The 19783-nt window shown below is 40.8% G+C and overlaps 1 protein-coding gene across 3 annotated transcripts in view; it reads right to left on the bottom strand.

The window, feature by feature from the left end:
* The window catches only part of LOC112107632 (leucine-rich repeat flightless-interacting protein 2), a 185254-nt gene that overhangs the window by 16200 nt on the left and 149271 nt on the right, over positions 1-19783 (bottom strand). For 2 of the 3 annotated variants that reach the window (XM_026654004.2, XM_026654005.2), the window contains exons 14-21: positions 14217-14249; positions 12471-12596; positions 10784-10855; positions 7080-7250; positions 6025-6117; positions 5265-5357; positions 4007-4099; positions 3441-3582 (exon numbers count right to left, since the gene is read on the bottom strand). In XM_026654004.2, coding sequence (XP_026509789.1) covers positions 3441-3582; positions 4007-4099; positions 5265-5357; positions 6025-6117; positions 7080-7250; positions 10784-10855; positions 12471-12596; positions 14217-14249 — 823 coding nt within the window. The remainder of the gene's footprint in view (positions 1-3440; positions 3583-4006; positions 4100-5264; positions 5358-6024; positions 6118-7079; positions 7251-10783; positions 10856-12470; positions 12597-14216; positions 14250-19783) is intronic. The other variant, XM_026654006.2, reaches the window with a different exon arrangement.

The following is a 19783-nucleotide window of genomic DNA, read 5'->3' as shown; positions in this document are numbered from 1 at the left end:
CTTTCCTTTCCTAGATTCATCCCACATTTCTGTGTTTGACTCCTCAATTTCATGATCGCTGGGACTAGGAACTAAAATAGTTTCTTGAGATTGACTTTCTTTCATGACATCTTGGTCCTGCCCTGTCTGATGCGATACACCCTCTTTTACCTCTGCAAATTCATCTAGGGATGCCACAGGTTCCTCTTCTTCCACCCTTTTGTTTTCAGAATCTGGTTGTACATCCAACATGCCTGTCAATTCTTCCATCTTTCCTATGTCTTTTGTTTGTCCCCTCCCAGCAATATCCTTCTCATTCTCTGCCTCATCTTGCATATTTCCTTCCTCTTCCGCTAATATCAGATCGCTCTTTGAAAAAGTGGATAGAGTATGTGTTTCATCTGGCTTTTGTTCTTTTACAATTGTATCTGGTGTGACCTCACTTTCACATGCTGCTTCTCCCTCCTCTTCCACAGAATCTACTTCTTTCCTTCCCTGACTCAGAACTGTATTTCCAGTCTTATTTTGTTCTTCGGCTGTATCACTCTCATTTTTACCACTCCCTACTTTACTAATTGTTCTGTCTATGCACCCTTCATCTTCATCAAGCTGTTTCTCCAAGCTACTCATAACCTCATTTTCAGTGCTTTCTTCTGCTTGACAGAGACTTTCAGTGTGAGCCTCCACATGTGATTCTTCATTACCTGTACCTGCTCTTGCACCTTCTGGTGATCCTGACTGATCAGAAGCTGACGCGTGGCTGCTAACCACAAAATCAAGAGCTTCCTGAAATATTTCAATACTGTCTTCTCTCTGGCAAATTGTAAAGTCTTCTTGCGTTACTTTCTGCTCTTGTGCAACTCTTTCAGATTCATGCTCTGTGTCTATGTCAGTAGGTATTCCCAGAGGAGTCTCAATACCCTGACTTTGCAGTGTACCTGTTTCCCAATTCTCATTAGTCAAGCGATTTAAATCACTACTATGTTCAGATTCCTTACTATCAGGCTGTTGGGCTTCTATGCTATCATCTCCTGATTCTGTTTCCTTTCTCAACTCAATTATATCACTATTTTCAGTGGAAGAAACATTTCCTGAAACATGTTCTGTGTGGCTTTGAATTTGTTCCTCACGTCCACTACTTAACATCACTGTTGATGTGACATCATTGTCTTCCATGGTTTTTTCTGCCTCTGTATTTTCATCAGCATGCAATGTCTTTATCTCCGTACACTCCTTTACAATTTCCTGCTCCTCAGACTCCTCTTTGTGTTCCTCATGCTCAGTATTCTGCAAGATTTCTCTTTTCCCCACATCCTCCAAAATCTCATCTTTCATCTCCACTTCATTCGCTCTGCCTAAAAGACCATTGAGAAAGTTGAAGGGACTACACCAAGGGGTGACTACTTAAATTTGTTAAACATGTAACACTTACCTCCCCACTTAAACCCCAAAAGAGAAAATGAATTAAAAGAATCGGTTAATAAAAGATCAGCTTTTGCCAATTACGTGAGGCAAAGCAGCAATTGAATTAGTAAATTCTCTGATCAGTGAACCCCCCCCCCCCCGCTTTCCCAAAAGCAAGAGTTGTATCTGATTCTGGCATCAGATAAGTTAAAGATTTCTCTAGTTGAAGCTGTATGAAGTACAGCTTTCATAAATGAGATGAACATTTTTCAAGCAGTGCAGTTTATTAATAGTAATGTAACAAAACTCGCAGATTTAAGATTATGAGACAAAGGTAGAGTTTTGGGGTTTTTTTGCTGCTAACAAGTACAAGCTATATGATCCACAAGTATTCACCATATTTTTAACCCTCACATTGCTCTATACTGTATTATTATTGCCAAGCTGTGTTTGTTTGATGGCATTACAACCAAGTAACTTACCTAATACTCAGCAATATTTTATATAGCTATTGACTTAAAAAAACAGGCACTATTTTATAAATAAGTGTGTATAATGAGTGTTATGGAAGATGGGATCTGATTGGCAGGCAAATGTTTTGAATGCACGGATATCAGACATAACCCACAAGGTTGAAGCTCAGTTATTTAGCGCTTCTTCCAGCCACTACATCCATCCAAAAGGGACAATATTTCTCTCTCAAGTATTGTCTAAAAATATAACTTTTCTTCCAATTTGCAGCACTTTAGGAGCAAAAAAGCAGGTGTTAACCAGCACTCAATGTCGGGTATTAGCTTTTGTTCCTATGACGTACCTGTTTCCATAGAATCAGAATACGTTAGAACAGACTAGAGTTTTAGATATAACTTTAAATGTTCTCAGACCCTGTTTTTGTTGTTTCAAATTGTTTTCACCTAATGGAATGAGAAAAAGCTGCCAACAGCTAAATCTGAGAAAACTCCCACTTCTAATTACATGGTTGGCTGCCTGTTGAGATTTGCTAGTATTTCAATTTAGAAATAAAAAACGAGTATTTCCTCCTCTTCCATGAGCTAATGAGACAGTGGGAAGTTCAATAGCTAATCAGTTCAGATTCTGACTATACAATATAATTGCACCAAGTCAGAATCTTTGCCAACCAGATTCCTCCTTGTCTGAGGACACACACAAATAATGTATACTTCCTGTACACATTGCTGAGCATATAATTGTTACAAAATTTCCAGCAATATAAATTGCTTTATACTTAACAGTACTAGATATTAAGAATTTAGAACTATGTGAAAATGTCTTGCAGCAGCACACTGAACTGTTGTTCAGCAGAGCTTTATGTTCTCCAATAATATATTAGTTACAGAATTTGTGTGCTAAATTTACATATAAGAATTCAAATGCTCTTATTCTGGTTCTCTCTCAGCTTAATTCTCTGTGTTAGAAAAAATAATCAAAGCAACAGTAGGATTGTTGAGGACATTCCTAAATTCAGGTTTTAATATTAAGCTAAATAAGCTGCTACTCATCTTGTATTTATACTTGTGTCACGACCATTTATTTTCTCAGGGTGCAGAACAAAGGGACCATACAATAAAAATCTCCTTTTGCAGGTACAGAAAAATGTCATGATATGCTTGAAATGAAGCGATCATAATCAATAAGCAGAAAAAGGCATAGGAGGTGATTCAACAAGCTGCGTGACTGGTTAATTGTCCAAATAATGAATGCTCAATCTCCAAGCAAAAAAGTGAATGAATTAGGATTAGACAGATGGAAAAGTCTAGTGCAGTGATACTCAGACCTCAGTGGTTCAGGAGCCAAATTAGCAATCAGCATTACCTAAAAGAGCCCCGGTAGTGTGAATTCATTGTTTCATTTACTATAGTACTATTCATATTTAAGCAGTGCAAGTTGATAACTTAATTGGTTAATACCACAGTAAAAGCATCCAGGATTTTAATATCGTGTGCTGCAAAGAGCCGCAGGAGACACATTAAAGAGCCATTTGCGGCTCACAAGCCATAGTCTGAGTATCACTGCTCTAGTGGAGTGTCAGCACTTACCTAGTGTCCCATCCCCAGCTGTCTGTAGGATCTGAGTCGCTCCTGGAGTAATCTTGGTAGAATCTGAATGTGCTTCATTATCGAGACCATCTAAAGCCTCTCCATTGGTGGCTACTTCCAAGTTTGGGATTATTCCGTGTTTCTGTGGATAAGGAAGGAACATTTTAAAGTCTGGTGTTCAAACAATATATTTGGCTGAACATTCTTGTCCCTTTATATTTTGAGCAGTGGTTGCTTCATCACAAAACCAATGAGAATATGCCTTGTTCAAAGTTCCGACAGAACAGATCTGATCACCTTTTTAAAGTAGCTCTGTTGCCCAATATCTGAAATGTTCCTTGGGCAACAGCCCCTCACCTATATTCACTATATTAGGAATGCCAGCTATCACAGATGAGATAAGTAAAAAGCAAATTCTTGAAATGAATGAGAGCAACATGTACATATGGCTCATCAGTGCTGGATAGCTGGAACCAGCTTTTCTGTCCAGTGCACCAGAAGAGAAACCAGCAACTCATTACTTAATTGCTTTAGCAACAAGAGTTTCTTCTGTTCTTATGGCATACCTTCAGTTGTTCCTTCAGCACAACCACCTCATCTCTGAGGTCATCCCGCTCACTCCTTATGGAATCAAAGAACTCTTTCTGCCTCTCTAACGCCTGAGTGTTCACAGAGCAAACAGACAGAAGGCAGGGAGACAACAAGAAAGGAGAAGAGACTATGTAAGGCAAGTTAGAAATAAGAATAAGCAGGTTTCAGATATTCAGAAGTTAATGGAACTGACATGCATGAAAAGGAGAAAATTAACAGATTAAAGGCTAAATTTACAAATTCATAAAAAAATGTAAATAGAGTAAATATATGACTTAATCCAAACTTTCAGTTTGGGGAGTTCATAATAAATATTCAACCTCTGATATCCTGCGCTGTGTTGGGATTCGATTTTTCAGTAACTAGATACAATAAGGCAGCTAAGAACAGATTTTTATACTCTTGACTTGGAATTTCCTATAGTACTTTTGTGTGGGTGTGTTTTTTTTTTAAATCAAAATACATTAAAGAAAGTGTATGAAAGCTGGTCTGACAGATCTCAGTGGCGTCCATGGAACTTTTGCAGTCTGTCATGGAAATAGTGCGTATACCTCAAGTATGCAGCATGCAGTACAAACTTTTATAAAATTCTCAGCAGTAGTGAAACTTTGACCATTTTAAATTGTGGGTTTCAAATTGCCATAAGTCATAGGACAACATCATGGACAAACGACTTGCCAGGTTTCTTTTGTCCACCCAAGAAAAGAGTCTTTCACATCTCATCTGCCACTCCCTATACCATATTTCTCTTTAGAGTTAACATTTCGTTTACACTGGTGGGGAAAAAAAGAAGATTTTCATCCCAAGAGTCCAGTGAGCTATAAACAAGCCCACTTTCTCCTTTCCAACAGTGCAGTTATGGTTTAAAAGAGCAAAGGTAATACATTTGAACAGAAAACCAATTCCATTCAGCATTGAAACCACATCATGAATAGCCAGTATTTTACTAAAGGGCACTCCTTTCTTGGTTATACATATCCATGATGGGGTGCACACATTTCACCATGTTATATGAACTCCAGTGAATTTTCAAATCTGGTCAGAAGATAAGCATTTTCTTGGACCTTATCTTTTAAGTTAAAGCCACAATTCTATGTAAAGAGTCTATTAGACAGATTGTGGGTCACATTGTATAGGGTAATATTTCATTCATGAGGTTTTGCAGGTGTAGAGTCTGCTAAAGAAGCTCAGTGTGAAACTGAGCAAATTTCAGAAGGTGTGCGCGATTCCTACCCCTATTTTTTTGTCTTTCCACTCTATCGTCTCCTGAAGATCAGAAATTTCCCTGATATAGCTCTCCTGTTTCTGATGCAGCTGTCGGATTTCCTGAGGGGCAGGGGCACACAAGGAGACAGAAAGCAGGTAAAGGGTTAATCAGAAGAAAAACTCAAGATTGTAGTGATGCAAAGAACAATGAAATCAGGTGTTAAGAAAGTACAACAAACTACCTACATGCATCCCAGAGGAAACGGAAAAGCCTTCTAAAGTTGCTATGGATAACATTTCCTGGAGTCAGAAAGGCTTTTTGGATATTCTCTAAGTCAAAATGCAACTGTTTTCCTTCAAAGAGATGAATGCAACTCCTGAAACCTACCCAGCTAGGGACAGCCAACCTCTCACCTTTAGTATGATGACAAACACCTGTCTACTGGAACTATCTTGCTCTGAATCCTTACTGGAGTTTTATGCCATTGTCCTCTTTCTTCCAGCCTCACCACAAGAAGGAGCCCAGAGCATATAACAACTTATTCTGGGAAATTAAAGACAGCATAACATACAAATCCAACTACGAACAGTACTTCTGAAATATTTTTGTTTTCATCAGCCCTAACCTTTTCAGGGCTAACAGACAACCTACAGTACTGCATCAGATGAGAAATTTGGGGCAGGGACTAAGATTCTCCATTCCTGTCTAAGCCTTCTATATTCTAACTGTTAGTTTGGAACACATGAATCAAACAACCACATTAAAGACAACGGAGTAATTACTTACCTCGAGCATTTCTTCTCTTTGCTTCAGGGTCTCCTTGATTTCCGTGAACTGAAACTGCAATATGCTATGAGCATGCTTTTCCCGCTCAAATTCCTGGAGAGGCAAGGAAATATTTTTTTGTCATGAATAATAATAATACCTAGAGCTGTTCATACACAGATCTCAAAGTGCTTTACACAAGGGTAAGTATCAATATCTCAATTTTAAGCTTGTTTGTCTCTTATGAAGGAAATCTGAGATTGGGACTGGGTTATTTCAAACCAAATGCTCAATTTAGACACTGATCCATAATAAACTGGGCAGCATGGATTTTGGGGCCGGGGGAGTACACATCATCTACAGCACTCAAGCCCTGCTGACCTCAGAGATAATGACTAGGAATGGAACCTACCTTTTCCAAAAGGTCGAGTACTCCAACTTGGCCAGTTCTTATTGTGAAATTTTAAAAGCAAACAGTTTCCCAAGAGCTATGCATGATGGAGGACACACTAACCAATATCTCATGAGTCAAAGATTTAGCTCCTGAGAAGTTACCACATAAGCCATAAGGAAATACTAGTTTGCAGGAAAGTTAACTCAGTGAGGCTTATTCCATCACCTCAGTGAGGTGACAATAATTCAAGTCAATAGTATATTTTCAATATTTAACCGCATGAATGCCATCATTTGTTTAAGAAGTACTTCTCACACAACTCTCCTATGGCCTCTTGAATTAAGCTTTGTATGTAACCGGGTCCCAGAGGAAACGGGAAAGCCTTCAAAAGTCGCTATGGAGTCAGAAAGGCTTTTTGGATATTCTCGAAGTCAAAATGCAAATGAAATACATAAAGCTATACTGATGAGCTTGTATGTGAAAAAGTCACCATATCCTGGATATTGACTTATCAAATTTAAATCTCATGTTCATGTGCCTACAGATAAAGGCAGAAAAGGCAGCCAAGTTGCTAATGAGTGCTATTCAAAGGGTAGATTTCTATATACTTGATTCATTCCCCTCTTCCCTGAAGACATTTTTTCAAACAACTTTCAGCTTCTCAAGAAGTGTTCATACTCACTTTGCTTTTCTCTTCATATTGCCTCCTGGATTCTGCCAGCTGTTCTTCTAACTCTAACAATGCATCCTTCAAGGTATCGACTTGGTACATGAAGTTTGTTTTCTCATTGTCTAGTTGAGCATTAGACACCATAGCCTTTTTATATTTCTCTTCGACTTCTGCTAGGGAGTCCTGAAGACAAGAAATATGTAAGTGCAGTGAGAGGTTACTTCAAAGAAAGCACTTTTATACATTGCAAAGTATGTAAGTACATGCTTAGTTGTAGACATGCAAGCAGTCCAACTGAATCAACTGTTAACCATGTGCTTAAGTAACTTTGCTGACTGGGACCCCAAACTTGGGAGAAGAGGTGGCAATATCTGGGCTTTTTGCTGTCTTAAATTAGGACTCTGTGGTATGTTTAATTAAAAATTGCAGTTACTGTATACTACCTTTTGGCTATGCGCGCACTTAAAATGCTACAGAGCCCCAGCTGCAGCATGTTAGCTTAGACCAGGGGTCTCAAACTCAAATGACCACGAGGGCCACATGAGGACTAGTACATTGGCCGAGGGCCGCATTACTGACACATCCCCCCCGCCACCCTTGGCCCCGCCCCCACTCCACCCCTTCCATGAGGCCCTGCCCCCATTCCAACCCCTTCCCTGAAATCCCCACCCCAACTCTGCCCCCTTCCTGCCCCCAGGGAGGGCAGGAGGGGTGCGGGGTACAGCAGGGGGTTGGACTGCCGGAGGGGTGCGGGGTACAGCAGGGGGTTGGGCTGCAAGAGTGGCGCGGGGGGGCGGGCTCCAGCCCGACACGCACCGGGGGCAGGGCAGGCCACCTGCCTGCCTGTCCCCACACCGCTTCAGGAAGTGGCCGGAACCTGGGGGAGGAGAGGCATAGGGGTCTGTGTGTTGCTGTTGCTTCAGGCACCACCCCCAGCAGCTCACATTGGCCGGGAACGGGAAACTGCGGCCAATGGGAGCTGCTGGGGGCGCTGCCTGAAGCAAGAGCAACACACGGAGCCCTGTGCCCCCCCTTCCCCACGTTCCGGCTGCTTCCTGGAGCGGCAGGGGGCAGGGCAGGCAGGGAGCCTGCCCTTCCCCCGGTATGCATTGGGCTGGAGCCGCTCTAGGTAAACGCTGGGGGGGGGGGGGGGGCGAGCGAGGAGCTCGCGGGCCGCAGAAAACTACCCCGTGGGCCGCATGCGGCCCCTGGGCCGCGTGTTTGAGACCCCTGGCTTAGACACTCACTACAGCAATGGGAAGGGTTCTCCCATCACTGCGGTTGTCCACCTCCCAAAGAGGCAGCAGCTAGGTCAACAGAAGAATTCTTCTATTGATGTAGTGCTGTCTGCTTTAGGGGTTAGTTAGGTCAGCATAGCCACGCCCCTCAGGGGGGTAGATTTTTCACCCACCTGAGACACCAGCTATGTAATGTCCGTTTTCAGTGCAGACCAGCCCGTTATACTCCATTTTTGGTTAGATTTTTGCTTCAGATGAAGCGTGAAACAAATTTTTTTTCCCCATGCTTACCCCTTCTTTTATTAGATCCCCTTTCTTAACCTGCTTTACTAAGATCAAGTTCCGACTGTCTAGGCAATTCAGATTTATGAACTCGGGCTGAGCATGAGAACAGTTCAGATATAAGAATAGCTGCAATGTCGGCAAGATAAAACGGTACCATTTGCCATGTCACATCGCAGGTCTAAAACCTCTCCAGGTACACAATTTGAATTAAGACCACCCTAACAGCAACTTTCAAAAGCACAGCAGTGCAAGTATGCAGGCAAGAAACAAAAGAGGTGCCTATATAGAGGTCTTAATTTAAAGCTAGGATCAACAATCCACCAATTCATTAAGTCATATTGCTAGCATTATATGGACATCCATGATAAATTTTGGATATTTATAATATTCCACTTCTACTAGATCCATAAACATTACAGGGGGAAATGTGCAGACTTTTAAAACTGAAAAGATGACAAAATACTTACTTTTCAAATTAATAATCTATTTTGGAATACTATTAAAGAATAAGGCAATCTGACATTTTAAAGGTACAAGAACTTCTGTCTCATCATTAAATGTTACTGGTGCATGTTGCAGGTGTACTGTATAAGACAAGACATTTCAGTTGCTGAAAGGGCAATCAGGAATCAAAGCAGCTACATGATTAATTAAACCCTTAAAATTAGTTGGCACGAAAGCACACACAGTTAAGGGTAAATGCAGAATCATAGTAGAACATGCCCAATTTTGTTTTATTAATATTATCAAATTCTATCCCAACCCTGGACTATCTACCTGTCATTTAATAATTCTAAATTTGAATACAGAGAATAAAACCACTAAAGAAATAGCCTAAATCAGTCGGAGGTTTCAAGCTATTCGCTATTTAACACTTTTATTCTGGGAGGGGATGAATTTAGTTTGCTTAAAATGTTCCAGTCTCTTCCTGGCAAATTCTGAAGAAAGTTATTACAGCTGGAAATGAATTTTTAATTAAGTATACGTTCCTCATTCTATGCCAAAAGCAAGGTCAGAGGTGACTAAGCAAAACTGAAGTTGTTGGTCTTCGAAGACACAAGCAGACCTGGATAAAAATGCTACAAATGCACTTGAAGGGAACAATATTACAAAAATCTAGTTCACTTATTCTCAAAGGGTAAGGTAGATTAGTTTGCAGAATCTAATATATATTTTGTGATCTATAAGAGAAAAAAGTTTAGGCTTCATATATCTAAAAGATGCAAAAAAAGCACAAACTATTTTTTCCATTTGCAGGTCACCTAAGATGCCAGTAACCGAGTATCTTGTACTACTGAACAGATGAGGAAAAAGTAGGAGAGAAAGTTTTAATTTTAATTAACAATTACGCTAATATGTACTGTATTACAGTATCTGGTATGCCAAGTCCCCAATACACTCATCTTTACATGCCTTCTGTTTTCAAAACGTGAGCCAATGCAGCTGAATACATAGTGTAAAGTGTCAAACTAATGCATTTATTTAGCTGCTACACCAAAATCCTTTTGTGCATTAATGGAATTTGTAGGCGTTCTTCCCCTGCAGCTGCTCCGACAGTTTACCCCATAAAATATGGAAGTTTTACCAGGGCTGCTTGTATAACATGAGATATGATTGTCTCTCCCTCAGGCACGTATAACTTACCAATTGTTTTACTGGGACACTCTACTAAGTACCTTTTAAAATACATTTACAGTATTTAACTTTGATTTCCCATGGCACTGAACTCCGCAGGTTGGTTACATGCTTAATAATCAGCATTTACTTTTATTTTAGATTTACCCTCAAATTTTGAGTGATTTCCTGTTCTTGTATTATGGACATATTTAAAAAGGAGTAACTGATTAGTTTTCTATATACTCTAATCTTTATATTACAATTTTTGATGGAGATTTAAATACATTCTCAAGACACCAAAATATAAGACATGCGGTAGTAAAAGTTCTCATTAATGACCTTTTCTACAGAGGTTAATAAATATTTACATGTGCTGATTACCAAGAATTATCCAAAGAAATGATTACTAGTCATCAGAATGGGAAGCATGTTTTCCTCACTGATGAAATGCTTTTAGTTAATTCACACTTCAGCATAAAAGCATGCAGGTTAAATTCGAGTTCTGTCTCTCACTGTGCCTCTCTGAAAGTTTAGCTGATGTTAATATCACATGTTCAGTCTGCAATAAACCAGTACCTTCATTTCTTTCAATCCCTGCATGTATTTGCCTTCTACATCCTGAATCTGGTTCTTTAACTCATTGATATCCTGAGGGAAATGGCAAAAAAAGTGAATGATGTCAAGAAAACTAATGGGCAGTAATCACAGCTGAGTGAGAAGCCGGTGTTCAAAATTCCCATTTACAGACATGTTTCTACTCTAGTTTGAGTTTTCTAAACTTCATTATAAAAAGAGGTATAGACCTTTCACACAATCCTCTAACTTGAACAGATGTCTATTCCTGTCCTAATCATTTTGACTGGGAAAATGGGATGTTTCTAGAACAATGATGGTCTTGTGGTTAAGGAACTAGATCGTGACTCAGGAGCTCTGAATTCCGTGTTCAGCTCTGCCACAGGTTGTATGACATTGGGCAAGTCCCCCCCTCCCCCCTCGTTCTGCCTCAGTTCCCTATCTGTCAAATGGGAATGATATTTCTCTACTAGCACCCAACAGCGGTGTTGTGAAGATAAATTTATTAATGCACGTGAGGTGCTCACAGCTACATCACTCTATGATAAGTTTCAGAGAAAAGTGGGAACATGAGCATCAACAGGACACCCTAGGAAGTGTGGGAAATACCACTGGCAAATGGAATAAAGACATTCATTTTAATTATGAGCCCAATTAAAGCTTTACACAATCTCTCTCTCTCTTCCCCTCCCCGCCCCTTGGTCACCTCCTGATGCTAGAACTGCAAAAGAAGTAAAATATTATAATTTGGGGGTGACCAAGGGGGGAGAGAGAGAAAGGGACTCGGTTTGTTTTCCACTTTTATAGTTTTTAATACCAGATGGAACTATTCCGATCATCTAGTCTGATCTCCTGCATAACACAGGCCATAGTGTTTCACCCAAGTCCCCCTACATCGAGCCCATAACTTCCAGTTGTGCTACAGCATCTCTTTTTAGAACAGCTATGCACCATTTTTCCAAAAAATAAGATTTTTTTTAACCAACCAATAAAATGAAAATACAAAACAGACCATAGTAATATCTTTTATTGGACCAAACTTCTGTTGGTGAGAGAGACAAGCTTTTGAACTTACATAGAGCTCTTCTTCAGATCACCCGAAGAAGAGCTCTGTGAAAGCTTGTCTCTCTCACCAACAGAAGTTGGTCCAATAAAAAATAGTACCTCACCTACCTTGTCTCTAATATCCTGGGGCCAAAATGGCTACACAACTCTGCATAAAACAGACCACAGTTACTGCCCACATTTAGGGGGGAGGGATAGCTCAGTGGTTTGAGCATTGGCCTGCTAAACCTAGGGTTGTGAGTTCAATCCTTGAGGGGGCCATTTAGGGAACTGGGGTAAAAAAATCTGTCTGCAGATTGGTCCTGCTTTGAGCTGGGGGTTGGACTAGATGATCTCCTGAGGTCCCTTCCAACCCTGATATTCTATGATTCTATGATTTCAGGAGGGCCAAGTCTTTAGATGAATGAGGTGTTTTTGGTCACTCCTGCCAATACTGATTTGCATGTGTAATTTCTCACACATACTGATGGAAAAATATAAAGCTATGCTTTTAAATAATTCCACTGCTTACTAGGTCAAACTTAGTGGAAAACTTCAAGACATGGATAAATACATTCTGACTGGAATGACTCCTCTAGCAAGAGACAGTTCCTACCAATACATGTTACTTACAAAGACTTCTTACCTTAATTTCTCTAATGGATGCCTCAGTATCAACGGAGATGGAGGTGTCCCCACTGCCTCTCCGGGAGGAAGTTCCACCCAGAGAGGCTAGTGTAGCTGCTGATAAGCTTGACACAGTACGAGCTCCCTAGAACCATACATACACGGTTAAAATAAGATGGGTTATGAAATAATCCTTTTTAAAACACAAAAATGAATGCACGTAAATATTTTGAGAATGTGATCTGCCTTTTTATATGCATACCAATCAGAATGACCACAATGATCTCTTTGGAACAAAGAAACTTGTTTTAATTTATAGCAAATGGATCATCAGTAGACATGCTGTGCATCAGTGGGTCAGAAAAGACCTTCTGTTGAACAAATTTTATGTCCTGAGATTTTTCAGATCATTTATAGTATGGCTACTGATGGAGACAGAAACCTTTACCTTGAGGTCATCAGTTCAAATTTGGGACAGGATGGAAGTGACTGACAGAAGTTACCATCAGATAGCTAATTGGTGAGCTATGAGAAGCAAGTCTGTGCCTTTAATTCAGTCCAATTCACAGTAGACAGGTGTCCAACACCACCAAAATTATATAATTGGCACTCATGTTGGCAGTCCCAGCAGACAAGACAAAACTACTTAAGATAGTGAAGTCCAAAGCAGACAGCAAAGAGTTACAAAGGAATCTCACAAAACTGGGCAACCGAGAACAAAATGGCAGATGAAAATCAGTGTTGATAAATGCAAAGTAACACGCATTGGAAAACAATCCCAACTATTCCTACAAAATGATGGGATCCAAAGTAGCTGTTACCACTCAAGAAAGATCTTGGCGTTGTCATGGATAGTTTTCTGAAAATATCCACTCAATGTGCAGTGGCAATCAAAAAAGCTAACAGAATGTTAGGAACCATTAGGAAAAGGATAGATAACAAGACAGAAAATATCATTATGCCACTATAGAAATCCATGGCATGTCCACACAAATACTGAGTGCAGTTCTGGTCACCCCCATCTCAAAAAAGGTACATAAGAATTGGAAAAGGTACAGAGAAGGGCAACAAATATGATTAAGGGCATAGAACACCTTCCATATAAAAGATTTAAAAGACTGGCACTTGTCAGCTTGGTAAAGAGACAGCTAAGGGGGGATATGATAGAGGACTATAACATCATGAATGGAGTGGAGAAAGTGAAAGTGAATAATTTACTGCTTCACGTAACACAAGAACTAAGGGTCACCCAATGAAATTAACAGACAGCAGGTTTAAAACAAATATAAGGAAGTACTTCTTCACAAAACATACAGTCAACTTATGGAACTCATTGCCCGGGGATGTTGTGAAGGCCAAAACCATAACAGGGCTCAAATAGAATTAGATAAGTTCATGGAGGATAAGTCCATCAATGGCGATTAGCCAAAAGGGTCAAGGTCACAACCCCATGCTTTGGGTGTCCCATAGCCTCTGACTGCCAGAAGCTGGGAATGTACGACAGAGGTTTGGATCACTAGATAATTGCCCCAGTTCTATTAATTCCCTCTGAAGCATCTGGTACCGGCCACTGCCAGAAGACAGGATCATGGCTAAATGGACCGCTGGTCTGATCCAGTATGGTCATTCTTATGTTCTTACTATATGAAGCCATATCCTGCCCTGGATTTTATTCAAAATGTGTGTAAATTTAATGCAAGTTTAACATATGGAAAAGTGGTAGGCTATGTGTTATGATCAATATAATTCATGTCAACTTTCTTACCTTCTCAAAGTCTTTTTCTGGCCTTTCTTCAACCTGCAAACAAAAGAGAGATTATTTAGAAGCAATAATTGGATAATATTGGACAAAGGGAAGACAAAATAAGGCAGGCTGTTTGCTTTTAAACCTAGCTCTGTTAGGGATCTGAGGAAGAAGGTTCACTGGCAAGATATTCTGCTCAAAGAGCAACCACAATACATAGCACTGCAATGGCATTTGGGGGAGGAAGCAGTCTGGATCACACCTCAAGCCTTCCTTGGTGTACCATACATTTTAAGATGGGGTATTCTTCTAACTGATAAAGAGAAGCTTGTGAATTTTTCTGTTATGACTGCTCATGTGTTATATACGTTCTTTTTACCTTAATCAAGAAAGCCATATTTCAAATAATTTCAAATCATTCAGAAATTAGACAGCTGTATAGGCCACATATAAATCACTTGGAATAGAAATCCATATCCAAATCTCAGCCACCCAAGAGCATACTCCAGATTAGAAACTAAACTATAATAAACTGCTGAAAAGGGGGGTAGAAAAAGAAAAGATGAAAGATGAATGAGATTAACCAGAAGGTGGTCTTGGGGTGGCCATAACTTTGTTGTAGCTGTGTTCTTTATATTACAAATAGAAAATAAAATATTTAGAGTGTCTCTCACACATGGAGGAGACTGGGGAAAAGAGATAGGCACAAGGAGGGGCCCTTGGGATCTATGTAAATCCTCCCAATGTAGTGCAAATGATCAGGTGGTAATCTATCCCTAAGGGCAAGGGTTGAAGTCCCATTGGCAGAGAATGTACCTCCCTTGGATTGCAAAGAGAAGTAGTCCAAGTGTTCAAGGGGAGAGTACAGTGGTTTAGGGTAAGAGTTGGGCAGGAAAAACACGCAAATTTGAAATTTCAGTTCCAAAACACAACAAAAAAAAATACCCATGAAACTAAATTCAAGAAGTTTTGCTTTGGGTAAAAATATTTCATCCTGATAAAAATCAAAACATCTTGTTCCAATTTCACCTTTTAAAATATTATATAATATAAAATGGAACTAAAAAAATAACTTAAAAAAAAAATCAAATGGTTCTTTTCCGAAAAGGCTGAAATGGAACATTGACCTTATTTGAAAAAAATGGAACAGAGCATTCCAAATAAAATTCTGTCCATCTCTATTTTGGGCTCAGCAAGTCAGTCATTTGAGGACTGATATAAATGCTACTTTGGTATTTTATTTTTGGACGTAAAGGAAGGGGAATACGGGGGGGGCGGGGGCTGGGAAGGTGGTAAGAGGATTAATAAAGGAATTAGCTACGGAAGTTTACAAGCAGAAATCAAGCCCACTCAGGCACACAATTATGAATACAACATAATTAGAAATGAAACATTTGCCATACAATGGTTCATGCCTTCAAACAGCCAAAGAAACATACAACCTTCAGGTTTTGGATAAGCTAACGAGTTATCAGTGTCTTTCCCTTTAAGGTATCATTTCTGAATGTCAAAGGGCTAAGTAATGTCATTAAAAGGAAAAGAGGTCTGGTAGAACTAAAAAAACCACTCAGATTATTTCACTTCAAGAAACTCATTTTCAGGAGGATCAGATTGTGGCAGGAAAGAATTGGTTTCAATATGACTTTTTTGCTTCTGCCAAAGGCATATTTGCTAAACACGGGCATTTTCAGATTAATGATCATTTTAAGAATGAAGGATGGTTTATTTTATTAAACAGTACAGTCTAGGATCCAAGTCAAAAGCAAAGCACATTTTAAAAACATTTCTTTAAAATACTGCAACACTTTGGGAAGGGTAAATCCTACTTGGAAAAGCCTTCAACTGTAGACCAATTTCTTACTGGGACAAATCTGATAGGAAAGAAAAAATAGATAAAGAAATAGGTGTAGCATTAACCTTTCTGTACCAACTATTCCATCTCAGGTAACCAGAGATCTGGATGATGGGATGGATTGCACCCTCAGCAAGTTCACGGATGACACTAAACTGGGGGGAAGGATAGGGTCCAGAGTGACCTAGACAAATTGGAGGATTGGGCCAAAAGAAATCTGACGAGGTTCAACAAGGACAAGTGCAGAGTCCTGCACTTAGGACAGAAGAATCCCATGCACTGCTACAGGCTGGGGACCGACTGGCTAATCAGCAGTTCTGCAGAAAAGGACCTGGGGATTACAGTGGTTGAGAAACTGGATATGAGTCAGCAGTGTGCCCTTGTTGCCAAGAAAGCTAACAGCATATTGGGCTGCATTAGTAGGAGCATTGCCAGCAGATCGAGGGAAGTGATTATTCCCCTCTATTCGGCTCTGGTAAGGCCACATCCGGAGTGTTGCGTCCAGTTTTGCCACACACCCCTCACACAGAAAGGATGTGGTCAAATTGGAGAGAGTCCAGCAGAGGGCAACGAAAATGAGTAGGGGGCTGGGGAACATGACTTATGAGGAGAGGCTGAGGGAACTGGGCTTATTTAGTCTGCAGAAGAGAAGAGTGGGGGGGATGAGATAGCAGCCTTCAACTACCTGAAGGGGGATTCCAAAGAGGATGGAGCTAGGCTGTTCTCAGTGGTGGCAGGTGACTGAACAAGAAGCAATGGTCTCAAATTGCAGTCGGGGAGGTCTAGGTTGGATATTAGGGAAAACTATTTCACTAGGAAGGTGGTGAAGCATTGGAATGGGTTACCTAGGGAGGTGGTGGAATTTCCATCTTTTAAGGCCCGGCTTGACAAAGCCCTGGCTGGGATGATTTAGTTGGTGCTGGTCCTGCTTTGAGCAGGGGGTTGGACTAGATGACCTCCTGAGGTCTCTTCCAACCCTAATCTTCTATGATTCTATGAAATGCTTGTTTCTAAATCTTTAATGAAGCAGACAAGATCTATAGAAACTGGAATAGTCAAATAACCCCATTAGAAGTTATACTGCATGGTTAGGGTGGATCTCAAAGATGATTTATGGACAATGAGTTAAGCTTCTCCAGGACAAAAACTGGACAACAACAATTAAAGAGGACATTATATTTATATCATTTGAAAGTATTGAACAAAGAGATATCTTCTGTGGGAGGCATTTGGAGAAGTTTTTAGGGGTCAGCTGATAAGCAGAACCTCTCAATTGAAAAAGGAAATTAAGAAAAACTAAAATCAGGAGAGATTCATAAAACCCCAGGTTCAAAATAGTATATAAATAGTTAACTAATATTAGTGGGAAACTAAATATGTTGATGACACATGCCACTGAAGAAGCCCTTAGATATATAAAACCAATGTTTTATGAAACAGGAAATAATAGTGATAAGTTACTGTCTTAAACTTATAGTGATTCAAAAGCAACCATTACGCCACCAATTAACAGTCAGCAACAGATACACACCCTAGTGATGTGTGCTACTTTTGCTGCTTATTATAAACCCACTCTACTTCACTTACACCAAGCTCTGAAGTGATTCAAAAATATCTGGAAGTAGCAGGCTTGCCAAAAATACATGAAATTGATAAAGAAACTGTAGATAATAGAAGAAGAAATCTTAGAGGCAACACCAAGCATGGCAAGTACTAAAATTCCAAGACCTGATGGCTCTCCAGGTGAGTTTTATAAGGTAGTTTAAGGAGAATAGTAGGTCCTTTGAGGGATCCCTTTAGGGCCATTTTAAGCTCCAACCTAAGGCCTGGTCTACACGATAATATTAGAGTGACGTAGGCCTCCTTGTGTCGACCTAATTGTGCATAAGTCTACACTTAAATTTGCCTCCCACCAATGTAGGTTCTTCATTATGCACAAGTAACAGCACCTCGCCAAGTGGCATTGAGCCATGGTCCATGCACTGAAGTTGACACAGCACGAATGTAGACATTGCATTACCTTTATCAACCCTAACAGTCCTCCAGCAGCTATCCCACAATGCCCGATACTGACTGCTCTGGTCACGGTTGTCAACTCCACTCTCCAGGGTGACAGAGACCAGAAGTCCCCCACACCCATTAAAACCCCACAAATTTTTGAAATGCCTTTTCCTGATTGTCCCATCTTGGCAAGTACACCTAGCAGCTTTCCACTGTTGTGTGCAACTGCCCCACCAGCCATGTTGGCTGCACACTCCAGACATGTTCCTGCCCGGAGCAGACAGGAGGTATTTTATCTCCGGGGCCTGTAGAGAGAAGAGGCTATGCAAGCACAGCTATGGACTGGCCACAGAAACATGGACATCTATGAGCAGATTGTACAGGAGATGCAGGAGAGGGGTGTGACAGGGATCAGCAGCAGTGCCGTGTGAAAGTAAAGGAACTGCAGCAGGCATACCAGAAGACCAGGGAGGCCGGCAATCAATCTGGTGCTGAGCCGCAGACCTCCTGCTTTTACAAAGAACTGCATGTCATATTTGGTGAACACCCCATCGCCACCCTACACACCACTGTGGATACTCCAAGGCCCTTGGTGTGAACAGTGAGGAGGAGAGTGGGGGTCCTGCGACTGGGGGGGTCCAGCTATTCCATGAGCCAGGAGCTGTTTGAGATTCCACTGCAGTCCAATCAGTGCCAGTAGTTGAGCACAGGGAAGCCTGATGCAGGAGAAGGAACCTCAGGTAAATGTGTGATTGTATTTCCCATTACAATGATGTACTGATACCTCCCCCCAACTTAGCAGGACACAGCTACTGACTTTTCATTAATTTACTTGTACTAGAAGAGGCAGTGGGTACAATAAAGAGGTAGAGTTGCTCTCGGTTTTTCATTGCCCTGCAGAATTAGCAGGGGGGCCCATATGGAGCATTTTATGTACACAGGGGTGTCCCTTGAATCCTCTTCAAAAATCTTAGTGAAATTTCCATGGACGTATATTGCAATCCTCTCTCAAAAGTTTCTAGGGATGGCAGCCTTATTTCTTCCTCCGCGGTAGGACACCTTCCTGTGCCAGTCAGCAATAACTTCAGGCGGCACCATTGCAGTCAACAGGCTAGCAGCATACAGGTCTGGGTGGCTTTGAGACGCCAGCAACAGCTGTGCTCTCTGTGCCTTTGTTACCCTCAGAAGTAAGATTTCAGCTAAATTCACCATCTCTTGCAGAAAATGGAGCCATAATGGGAACCTGACTCTGCAGTCTCAGTCACTCCTGCACGGCTCGTTTCTGCCCCATCATGCATTGCCAAAACTTCCCAAAAGACAGTGCCCTGAATGGTGGCACTGGGTTGCATACTGGGATACCTACCCATGGTGCACCACACTACCCATGGTGCGCACAAGCAATATATTAACTGCAGCAGCTTTTATGCTGACGTAACTTGCATTGGCAGAAGTCTGTAGTGTAGAAATGCCCTCAGCTATCCCCAGTTAGTTAAGAACAGACATCAGCATGGTAAAAGGCCCTTAACATTTGAACCAAGTGGAAACTGTAAACAGTGAAAGTTCAGGAAAGAAGGTTTGTTTTTCTTTGAGGTTACACAAAGTTCTTGCCAAACAATGCTGAACTTCCAAGTTTCTGTGCAACAAAGAGTGCTATCACACAAGCAAACCGATGGAGAACAACCTAACTGCCTCCGAACTGCTCACCATACTTTTTACCTTAAAAATAATAGCTAAT

The sequence above is a fragment of the Terrapene carolina genome, unplaced genomic scaffold, assembly GCF_002925995.2.
Source record: "Terrapene carolina triunguis isolate 2854851 unplaced genomic scaffold, T_m_triunguis-2.0 Scaffold175, whole genome shotgun sequence".
Taxonomy (NCBI): Eukaryota; Metazoa; Chordata; order Testudines; family Emydidae; genus Terrapene; species Terrapene triunguis.
The sequence above is the reverse complement of the archived record's forward strand: the minus strand, read 5'-3'. Positions and strand labels throughout refer to the sequence as shown.